This window comes from Culicoides brevitarsis, chromosome 3 (genome assembly GCF_036172545.1).
Source record: "Culicoides brevitarsis isolate CSIRO-B50_1 chromosome 3, AGI_CSIRO_Cbre_v1, whole genome shotgun sequence".
NCBI classification, from domain to species: domain Eukaryota; kingdom Metazoa; phylum Arthropoda; class Insecta; order Diptera; family Ceratopogonidae; genus Culicoides; species Culicoides brevitarsis.
Window position 1 is genome coordinate 31,234,272 of NC_087087.1, and position 12,239 is coordinate 31,246,510.

Genomic DNA, 12,239 nt, shown 5'->3' on the forward strand with positions numbered 1-12,239 from the left:
TGTTTTGCTACGATATATGAACTACGAGACATGACACAGCAATGCAAGTCGCTATGTGCATGCAAGATAATTGCAAAAGAACTGGTTTCGTCGTCGTCGTTGCAACAACAACAACAACAACTTTTCGGCAAACAATCCAACTAATTGCTCTCGATCGGTTTTTTTTTTCGTTTTCTAGTTTATGATGGTTTTGGTAATCAATTGTGCATCAATCACGAAAAAAAAATTGACCTTTGACGAGAATTTTATCGAAAGTTCCGCGATGAATCATTTTTTTGCCATCCACACAAATAATACAGATTAGGTCATATCTCTGCAGAAAATGTGACGTAAGAACAAGAGATTTAAAAATAAACGAGTTTTAATATTTATCTGAAATTCTGGTCGCATCAATGTATGGAGCTCACCTGTTTAAACAGACACGACAATTACTTAATAACTGTCTCCAATAGAGTATTTTTTTTTGTTGAGTTCGAACTTGTTTCGGTCGGTTGGTTGGTCGATAAATCCAAATTGAATAATGTCACATGCCAAATTGAACAGGCACAACATAAATATGAGATAAGCAGGTTATTAATGGATTGTAATGATAAAAAAAATAGTCGGTACTGAGAGTTTGATAAATGTAGAAAAAAGTGAAGTTGGTTTGTGGCGAAAATTTACTTGAGCGCTTTTCGTTAATGATGAATTTTTAAAAGTTTTTAATATTTTATTGTGATATTTTCAAAAATCATGAGTTTTTATAAAATTGTAAGAAATTTTAATAATTTTCATAAAATTTTAAAATTATTAAAAATTAGTTTAAGTAAAATTTTATGATTTTTTTATTTTTCAGGAAATTTAATTTATTTTTCAAAAAAAAATAAAATAAAAATAATTTAAATTATAATTTTTAAAAAATTTTAATTTTAATCAATTTAAAAAAAAATAAAATTTTAATAACAAAAAAAATCAATTTAAATTATAAAATTTTAAAAAAAAAAAAAAAAATAAATTTTATAATAAAATGCAAAATTAAAATTATTTAAAAAATTTAAAAAATAAAAAAAACATTCATCTATAAATGAAAAAAAAAATAATTAAAATTTAATATTGCAGCGAATATTTAAATTTAAAATTCCTTAAAAAATTGGAAAAATTACATAAATTTTTTTTTAAATAATATTAACTTTTTAATTAGAAAAGTTTTAAATTTTTTGAAATAATTAAAATATTTAATTAATTTTTAAATTAATTTATTAAAATTATTTTTTTTTAAATTAAAAATTTTAATTGAATTTGTTTAAAAAATAAAAATTTAAATTCCTGAAAAATAAAAAAAAATTAAAATTTTGCTTAAACTTTTTTAAAAATTTTATAAAAATTATTATAATTTTTTAATTTTTTATGAAAACGTTATCTTTCGGTTTTTTTTATTTTTTTTTTTACTTTTAACTTGTTTTTAATTTTTTTTTTAATTTTATTTAAATATATTTAAATTAAAAAAAATTTTTTTTAGAATTTTTCCCAAATTTCTGATAGTTTTAATTAATATTTAATAATATTTTTTAAAAACTTTTCTTCCAGACTGACACTTTTTTCATTAAAAAAATCACTTTTTTTTCTCCAAAATGCACTAAAAATCTAGTCTTGCTCAAATCGGCGTGAAAATTTAATGGCGTGCAACTTTTTTCCCATGTTTGATATTTTAGCTCTGAATTTTTTTTATTTAGTTCCCGCTAAAATTTGTCATGTTGATAAAATTTTTGCGGATCAACTTTGTTGCTTATCGCCGTTGTCAAATAAAGAACCCTTCAAAAACTCGACGCAAAATCAATGACATGTGTAATGACATTTTTTTTCGGTAACTAAAAAACAGCAGAGTCAACAGCATTATCACTCTCACTTTATCTAACGTTTAATTTTTTGTTTACCCACACTTTTGTATAAATATAAACAAAAACAGCAGAAAAAAAGTTCATTCATTGCTGTACACATTTTTTATAATTTTTTTCTCATTCATTGGATACAATATACGCCTCTGTTCTGTCTCGCATACCTCATCGTCATCGTCGTCGTCGTCGTCGCTGTCGTATTCACATTATTATTATGTATTAGATTAATCACATTAATGCTTTTAAACACGTCTGACACCTTTAATTTACAATTTTTTGCGCTTTTTGTGTCTTTTCCCCGTGCCAAATTATCTCTCTCTTCACGGATTTTTTTTCCTCATTTAAAGAATTTCTTTATTTACTTTGGTGCTTCTGCAAAATCCGAAATAAGACACGATTTGCCGCGACATTGTAACGAATACAGCTTTGTGGCATGTGCGCGCGTTGCTTACTAAACCCTAGAAATATTTAGCTAAATAATTTTTAGGTAAGTAAGCACAGCGAGTATGCATAAAGCTACGATTCGTACGATTTTTTGAGAGTTTTTTGCATGTAGAGCGCGATTTTTAGTCACTACGGAGAGTAAATCACACAAAATGGAGAGCGTAGTATTTTTTTTTGCTGTAAACTTTTTAATGATAATTATTTATTTTCGGTATCCAGGAAAATGCATCCATACAGACAAAAAAAAAGAGTTGCGGGAATCATGTGAGACGAAGTTGTTCACAACGAAAGTTTTTTAATAAAATAAAATTATATCCACAGCGTAAAGTTAAGGAAAACTGGAAATACATAAAATAATAATATTGTGGAGCAAACAAAATTAATTTAATAATGCGCGTAGTTTACGTGAGTGTTTTATTACATTCATCCCCGTTTCATTTTAAAACGTAATTAAATGCATGTTTTTTCTGTGAAATTTTTTTTTATTGGATTAAAATTGTTTTTCTTCTTGCGAGGTTAGAGGCAATTTTCGCTAGATAAATTTTAATGAAGAAGCTTTTGTTGATTATTTTTTTCATGAAAAAAGATAAAAATTATTTTTATTAAAAAAAAAGAATTATTTTTTTAAATTTATTTTTTTTTTATTTTTAAATAATTTTAAATTTTTTTTAAATAAAAATTTTATTTTTTTCTAATTTTATAAAATAAAATTTATTTCAATTAAAAAAATAAAAAATTATTTAAAAATAAAAATTGTTAATGGATTTTAAAATTTCTTAAAAAAATAAAAAAAAATTAATAAAATTGAAAAAAATATTTTTTTAAAAAAATAAAAAAAAAAATTTTTCAGAGAAACCAAAAATTTAAAGAAATTATTTTTTTTTTTAAATTTAAAAATTTCTTTTTATAATTTTTTATTTTAAATTATAATTTAAACGATTTCTTGAAAACGAAAAATTATATATTTTAAAATCGATTTAAAATTAATATTTTTGGCAAAACTAAATTTAAAAAAAATATTTATTAAAAAATTTTAGGTTAGAATTACAAATCATATCTATTGAAATTAATTTATAAAATTTGTGAAAAAAAATTTTTTTTGCGAAATTTTTCGTATGTTCAAAAATTAATATTTTTTTTTTACAAAATTATTAAGCTTTATTGATCTTAGCAAAATTTGTGAAAAACTAATACAAAATTTTGTTTAATTTTTTTCAAGCTCAAAAATTAATAAGTTTAGCAAAACTATTGAAATAAAAAAAAATAAGAATATTTTTTTTAAATAATCTTCATATTTCCGATTGTAAAAAAAATTGAGGTTAGAATTTAAGATCATATAAAAACCATTAAAATTTGTAAAAAAAAATATTTTTTTGTAAATTTTTTTGAATAAATTTAAATATTTTTGCTGCTGTAAACTAAATTCAAAGATAAATTCATTCAAAATCAACAATTTTAATATTTAACCTAAAATTATTTTAAAAATCTGTTAAGGACCATTAGGATACCAACATTGACTATCCGGAGCTGCTGATCGTTCAAAAATTTTGGAATGCATTTCAAAACCAAATTCAATCAATTTTATTGATACTATTTACAAGTTCAGGACAAATATTTTCCTTTTAACAGAAATAATATACGAGAAAAAGGTATCAAATATATTAAAGTAATATTTTAAAATTTCTACAGAAGTAAAATGTTTCTCAAAGCAGACAAGCAATCAAATTATTCCAAGAACCACAATTTCAATTTATATTTCTATTACATAGGTTTCAAATATTTTCAATTCTATCAGATTGAAAATCAGATCAAGGTTTGAAACGAACTTTAATGTTTTAAAGAATCTTTAAAATTCTAACCTCAAAAAAATTTCAAGGCTCCGGATAGTAAATTTTTATATCCAAATAGTCTTCACAAAACTTAATAATTCGAGCTCATAAAAAATTTTGGAAAAAATTAAAAAAAAATAACTTCAATGGAGACGCCTCATACTTCTCAGAGCATCTGCATCACCTGAAGCTGCAAAATGTCGACGAATATACCTAAAATAAATTTCTTGCTTGAGCAGTAATTTAACAAACCCCAAACAAACATGCTTTGCTGCACATATAAAAAAAATAATTTTAAAAAAATCCGCAGTATGCTCTGGCGGAGGAAAAAGAAGAAAACGAGAAACAACAGTCAACAGCAAGTTGCAAAAAAAAAATTACTACTATGAGAAACACACACAGAGAAGAGACAGCGAACGTGGTTGTTGAATATTTTATTTTGACCTATGTTACTGCTGCTTCTGCCTGCTTTTTATATTTTTTTTTTGTCATATAGCTACTTGTATGTTTTTTTTTAGGTATCAGCAGTTGATTTTTGGTCTTGTACGGAAAATTAGACGTTTCTGTAGCAAAAAGGATGAAAACGCGCATGTGCATGACTATAGCTGGAAGGGCTAAAAAAAATTTTTTTTTTTGAAGAAAATCAGGTGAAATTTAATTTTTTTTTGCAATTTTTTAAATAAAAATTAATTTTTTTTTAATATTTAAATTTTTTAAATTAAAAAAAAATATATTAATTGTTTTAAATTATTTTTTTTTATTTTTAGATTTTTTTAAATGATTAACAAACACATAAAACCCAAAGTTATTAGGACAAACCAACACAAACACACATGTACCGCTACTCCGCGAGGAGTTAAATAGGAAAAATGGCGTAAAAAGTACATTTTCTGTGTATGTGTGTATGTTAAATGCACAAAAATTCACTTTGTTGCATATCATTTTTTCCTCTTTTGTCTCATTTCATCAAAATTTTTATTTTTTCTCCCATTCCGTATGTAACTAATTGGACTCTTCCATCCGTTTTTTTTTGGGACATGGGTCTCCGGGGACTCATTTGTCACAAAAATGGACAAAAAAAAATTTTGTGGGACATATTTTATCGCATATGTCATAAAAATGCTCTATATTTTGTTACATTTTATGAAAATTTCACTAACACAATTTTTCTTTTTTTTTTTAGGTTACCACAAAATTTTCACTTTTGCGATTATTCGAGCAAAATATCACATTTCACGTGAAATAAATTGGATGAAAAACGAAAATTGCTCACCATTAATCCGGTTTGTTGTTGTTGCTGTGCGCTGCTACTTCCCTTGTGTGCCATCAGGTGAAAAGTTGTTGTTGAATTTTAATTTTTAAAATTTTTTTTTTGAAATTTGTCACTTTTTTGCGGAAAAATTGCGAAATTTCCTCAAAAATTGATGAAATTCGAAATTTTTTTCAGTAAAATTGTCAATTTTTGAAATTTGTAACACAAAATATTTTCATCGTCGAAGGAAACGTTCATACAGACACACAAAGTTCTGTCATTTTTAATCACATGTCCTCAGTGCGCATGTCTATCAAAAGCCATACTCGGAAAAACTTCCGTACCGGAGCTCTGTATGTCTGTATGTGCGTCTCGTACGTGGAAAAAGCAAAGGAATTTTTTCATCAATTCAATTATCGTGTACGGTACACGGGGAAATTCAGGAAAAAAAAGTGAATTTTTCGCACAAACCTCTGCGAATTTCCGGAAAATATCACCGAAAAACGACTTTTAGTGACACAACTTGACAATAATTTGCACTAAATTTGCACGTGATGCATTCTCTGCCAGTATTTTACAGACAAAATATTTTTTTTCTCTTTTGACTCCAAGGAATTTTACGACTTTTCGTCTTTAACCAGTAAGCGCAACTCGATAACTGAGGATTTTGTGAAATGGAAATGTTGCTTGTAGTACAGTTGTGCGACGAAGAGGGCGGAAAATGGTCTGAACGACACGTGTAGCGGCGGCAGCGGCATCAACGGAGTTTTATTGTGTGCGGCAAGTGGTGAGTTTTTCCAAATGGTGAAATTTCTTTCGGTCTTTCGTGAAATATGGTAAACGGAAGTGGTTTTGCCAAACACAGAGCGAACGGTACGCAAAGTGCAATAAATGTGCATCAATATTGACAGAAAAGGAGAGAGAGAAAGACTTTGATGCGTGACGCGTGTGTTTATGTGTGTGATGTTTGACCCACTTTTTTGCAAGTTAGAATGATGATTTGTGCATTGAATGATTTTTTTTTGTTAAAAAAAGGAATTTTTGTTGAAGAAAAATTTAAAAAAAAACACATTTTACAAATTTTACATTTTTGTACTCCTCACAGTGATTTTTAATTTTTTTAAGAAATTAAAAATATTTTTAAGGTTTGAAAAGGATTTAATTTGAATTATTTTCTTTGATTTTTTTTTTAGCTAAAATTAAAATAAAAAATAAAAATTTAAAAGGAAAGGTCGAATTATTTTTTTAAATTTTAAAATTTTTTTTTTTTTTTTTTTATTTTAAATTAATAGAAAAACAAAAATTTCACATTTTTATACTCCTCAAAAAATTTTCTTAAAACTTCGAGATTTATTAATTTTTTTAAATTTTTTTGAAAATCAATGATTTTTTAGATTTTTTTGGAATTTTTTTTTATTCAATTTAAAAAAAAATTAATATTTCAAAAAAATAGGTCAAAAATTTCACATTTTCAATTCTTCAAAAATTTTTTATTTTTTTTGTAAAATTTTTTGTAATTTTTTTTAATTATTTTTTTTTAATTTAATATTAATTTTTTTTTTAAAAATTTAAATTAATTTTTTTAAATTAAAATTAAATTAGGTATTTTAAAATTAAAAAAAAAAATAAATTAATTAAATTTCACATTTTTGTACCCCTAATTTTATAAAATTCATTAAAGTAGTTTAATATCTTTGATAATCAAGATTCATTTTTAGAATTTTTAGAATATTCTTTTGAATATTGAATTTCTTTAAATTATTAAAAAAAATTTAAAAAAATTATCATTTTGAAGCACGACGAACAAAGTTTATTTCGTGACAAAAATGATTTTTTAATAAAATTTTTTTTTTGGCAAAAAATTAATTTAAATTGAAATAATTCACATATTTTCAAAAAAAAAAAAATCGCATTTTAATACTCCTCAAAAATTTTTCATTAAATTTTCCAAAAAATATGAAATTTTTTAAGGTTAAATTAAAATTTATTCAAAAATTAAAAAAAAAACTTTAATTAACTAAGGATATTGATTTTGATTGATTTTTTTTGAATCGATATTAAAGAAATAATTTAAAAAAAATATACAAATTTCACAAATTAATACTCCTCTTAATTTTTATTCATAATTATTTATTAGAATATTTAGAATTTTTTTAAACACAAAGAGCATTTCAGTACTTTTGAAAAAAATTTCTTTAATTTATTTAATTTTTGTATATTTTTCAAAAATCAAAAAGAAAAGCGTTTTTTGAAAATTTTATGAGAAAAAAATACAAATTTCACAATTTAGTACTCCTCAAAGTATTTTTTTCAATTTTAACCTATTTCAAGCAAATTTTCATGGTTCAAAAATTAAAAAAAAAATCTTTAAAATTAAATACTATTTTTTATTGAATTAATTAATAAATTAAATAAATAATCTCCGCTAAAATTTACAAAAAAATTAATTTAAATAATTTTTAAATTTGAGACGAACGAAAGTGATAAAAACCCGCACTTCCGTAATGGCGGCGCTGACCCGGATACAAAATTTCCGGAAATGCCTCACACTAATTCAAAGAGGCTCGTGACTGAATTTCCCTCAAAAAATTTTAAATTCACATTGGGCATAATTCTCGCCGCAATACGCACCGGGACACGTCGAACAGCAAAAACAAAAGTTCATTTCAATCCAATTTAAAGTTAATTTGAGCTGCCAATTAACGCAGAAATGCCCATTTTTTCTGCCAAAACACGAGAGCAAGTCTAGAGGAAAACGACCATCACCCGTTTGTGTTGAAATTTCGACTAATTAAGCCCCAATTGGCGACGTAACCGAAACATCTTTTTTTTATTTGATTCCAACTTTTTTTGAAGGACCAGCATTAAAATGGTATGTGTTGTCGTCATTTCACGGATTTTTGCATCATTTAACCAAAAATTCTCAAATATCGCATGAAACCCGAAAAATCGAATTCAACAAAAAAAGTTTTTTTTTTTGAAAAATGAGTCTCAAAAATTATCAGCATGCAAAAAAAAAGTATGTGGGGCAGATTTCCATAGAACTTTTTTTTTTGGTGCTACACACAACACTCATACGAACGACTGATAAGTCTGCATTCCGAAAAAAAAACCACTTGCGACTGAATTGATGATTAATTTGGCAATTTTTGACAATTTTTTTCGTAGAATTTCCTCGGATTCGGACAATCGGCGGAGGTTGACATCATTTTCGATGGCGCAGAAAACCGTAAATTGGCCGAAGTCAAGACTGACGACGGCAAAAAAGAGAAATATCTCCTTTATTACGATGGCGAAGCTGTCTCCGGGAAGGTTTGTGCCCCGCAACATATTGCAAGTTACGTAATTTGCATAAATTTTAATTTTTCTTTGTAGGTAAATGTGACTCTGAAAAAGCCGGGCAGCAAAATGGAACATCAGGGAATCAAAATTGAGCTTATCGGTGAGAATTTCTTCGTAAAAAAGTGATTTTTTCGGGTTTTAATGTTTTTTTGTGGGATTTTAGGTCAAATAGAGCTGTATTATGATCGCGGGAATCATCATGAGTTTGTGGCATTTTTGAAGGAACTCGCGAGACCCGGGGATTTGTTGCAAAATACGAGTTATCCCTTCGAATTTGCGAATGTTGAGAAGCCGTACGAGGTTTATGTGGGCTCCAATGTGCGTCTAAGGTACTTTTTGCGTGTGACGATCGGCAAAAGGCTCAGCGATATCATCAAAGAAGTCGATATTGCGGTGCACACGCTGTGTAGCTATCCGGAGATGAATAGTCCAATTAAGATGGAAGTTGGCATTGAAGACTGTTTACACATAGAATTTGAATACAATAAATCAAAGTGAGTTTTTTGAGGTTTTTCATGCGAAATGAGGGATTTTAATGTTAATTTTTGTTCCAGATATCATTTAAAAGATGTGATAGTAGGAAAAATTTACTTCCTATTGGTTCGTATCAAGATAAAACACATGGAAATTGCGATTATTAAGCGAGAAACGACAGGTTCGGGTAAGATTTTTCCCATTTTTTCGCATTTTCCGACCATTTTTCATGAAATCTCCTTTTAGGTCCGCACGTTTTCACGGAAAACGAGACAATAGCAAAGTACGAAATTATGGATGGCGCTCCGGTCAAAGGCGAAAGCATCCCAATTCGCGTTTTTCTCGCCGGTTACGACTTGACGCCAACCATGCGCGACATCAACAAGAAATTCAGTGTGCGATACTTTCTGAATCTCGTGCTCATGGACACGGAAGATCGGCGTTACTTCAAGCAGCAGGAGATAATTTTGTGGCGCAAGTCCGATAAGGCGCGCAAATCGCTCACAACGAGTCAAACGTCGTCGTCGGTCAATCAAGTGCCCGGCAGCGGAGGAGCAGCGGGCGGCGCCAATGGAAATCGCAGTTTGGCAGCTCCCTCGAATCTCGTGGGGCAAGACGGCAATTTGATTCCGAAAACGGATGCGGAAAAGGCGGCAATGGAAGCGGCACACAAGCAGGTAACGGGCGCAGCTAGCAATTTGTCGTCGCCAACGGGAGCGTTTGATCCGACAGTTGGGCTGTTTACAGAGGAGAGCCCGCAACAAGGTGAGTTTTTGATTTTTTTTGGGATTTTTTTTTTTTTTTTTTTTTTGAAAAAATGTTTCACAGTTCAATTTTTTTAAATTATCATTTTTTTTGAATTAATAATTTGAAAATTTTTTTAATGATTTTTTAAAAAAATTAATATTTTAATTATTTTTTTTTATTTTTCTATTAAAAAAAAAAATTAAAAAAAAAAAATTTAAAAAAAAAAAAAATATAATTAAAAAAAAAATTAAAAATTTCTTATACTAAATTTTACATTTTTTTATACAGTTTAAAATTTAAAAGAAAATTATTAATTATTTAAAGAATTAAATTTTTCAACTAAAAAATAAAATTCTTTCAAATTTAAACTATTTTTTTTATGTAAAATTTTAGATTAATTAATTAATTTATTTTTTTTTTCAAATTTTATTTAATTTCTCTAAAATCGTAAATTTTAATGGAATTTTTAATTAATTTTAAATTAAAATATTTTTTAATTTTTTAAAAATAATTTTTAAGATATTTTACTCATGAACATTGATTTTTTTGTCTTTAATTTTGAAAATTTTTATTTTTTAAAAATATTATTAAAAAGTTTTTAATTTGAAAACTACTTAAGAATTAAATTTTAATCACAAAAAAATATTAAATTTAAAGAAAAATATTAAATTTTTATTTAAAAAATTTTAAATTTTTTAAAATAATGAAAAATGATCAAATTTACTAAAAAGTTGAAAATTAATATTTTTTTAAAATTATTTTTCTAAAATAATGTGAGATAATTTTTTCAACTCATACTTCTCCAATTCTTAAAATTTCATTAATAAAACTTTTTTTTTCTCCGTAGAATCGAATCCCGTGCTCCAAAATAGCAGCTCTGTGGAACGTGAGGCAGGCGATGGCGCACCAAATGTCTCCAATGGGCCCGAAGAGGACTCGCCAAAGCTCTTTGCAACGACAGCTCCCAAACCAACAACGCCCCTCAACACAAGTCATCTCAATCCAGACCTCGAAACGCCGCCAGAAGACACGGAACAACCCATTAACTCGGCACCGCCATTGACACTAGACTCAGATCCCGAATCACAAGACTAATAATAGTTTCCTACAACACAAAAACACACATAACTGACAACAACGCAATTAAACAAAAAATAAAAAAAAATATATTAACAATCGGAAAAAAGTGTAAAAAATGCATGAAACGGAAAATATAAAAAAAAGTGACAGTGAATGAAAAGTGCTTGAGAACTGAAAAAATATTTAGAAAAGTTATAAATGTATTTTGATACAGCAAAAATTTGGGACTTGAGTCTGCAGAATAATTTTGACAGTGAAGATGATTTAAAATTTAATTTTAAAAAATTTTTTAAGGATATATTTTAACAAAAATTGACTGAAAATAACTAAAATTTGATAAAAATTTAATTTTTTGAATTTTTAAAAATTATTTTTGTCATTTTTTGTTAAAGTTTCGCTTTAAAGTTTTTTAAAATTATTTTTTTATTTAAAAAATTTTCATTTTTTGCCTAAAATATTCTAAAGATTCATCCAAAAATGAAAATTAAAAAAAAAGATATAAAAAAAATTTTATTAAAAAAAATAAAATTAAAATAAATACGAGATGTATCAAGTCAGAATTAGGATAAAACTCACTAAAAATATAAAATAACAAGTTTGATAGAAGGCAAAAAAAAGAAAACAATTCAACATGCATTTGGACATGAACATAAAATTAAAAAAAAAATATTAAATATAAAAAAATTGTAAAATAGTAATTTTGTATACTAACCTTTATTATATTATATATTCTATATATTTCATTATATTTTTCATCATTATTATTATTATTGATAGAAAACACAAAAAATTAGATAAATTAAAGAAAAAAATAAATTCTTATAAAGAAACTTCTTTATTCTTCGTCTTTATCTATCTATAAAAAAAAGTCTCATGAGATGAAAATACAGTAAATCCATTATTAAATAAATTAAGTTCAATTCGTTTTAAAATGAAAAATCAATCAAACGCCTTACAAAAAAATAATTCCATAATTTTAATTTAAAAAAAAAAAAAATTTTTTAGGCAAAGCAATATTTTTGGGAAAATAAATTCTTATTTTTTGGTTTTAATTTAAATTAACTCGAAATTTAGTCAAAAAGAAAGAAAAAATGTGTAGATAAAAATTATATTTGTCAAAAAAAAAAATACCTATACGAAAAAAGTAATGTTATTATTATTATAATTATATGAAAGTAAATAAAAAATGAAGAAGAT

At 25.8% G+C, this 12,239-nt stretch overlaps 2 protein-coding genes across 2 annotated transcripts in view; one reads left to right on the top strand and one right to left on the bottom strand.

The window, feature by feature from the left end:
• The window catches only part of LOC134836116 (calcium/calmodulin-dependent protein kinase type II alpha chain), a 73,341-nt gene extending 67,324 nt beyond the window's left edge, over positions 1-6,017 (bottom strand). The window contains exon 1 of the mRNA XM_063851326.1: positions 5,871-6,017. The gene's annotated coding sequence lies outside the window, so the exon portion shown is untranslated. The remainder of the gene's footprint in view (positions 1-5,870) is intronic.
• A 2,020-nt stretch (positions 6,018-8,037) lies between these two features.
• Positions 8,038-11,341, top strand: LOC134833682 (vacuolar protein sorting-associated protein 26B-like). The gene is made up of 7 exons (XM_063848095.1): positions 8,038-8,271; positions 8,568-8,711; positions 8,775-8,841; positions 8,905-9,235; positions 9,296-9,402; positions 9,462-9,980; positions 10,810-11,341. Exons 1-7 carry the CDS (start codon positions 8,269-8,271, stop codon positions 11,055-11,057), a joined length of 1,419 nt encoding a protein of 472 aa, XP_063704165.1. The 5' UTR covers positions 8,038-8,268; the 3' UTR covers positions 11,058-11,341.
• Positions 11,342-12,239: the final 898 nt, after the last annotated feature.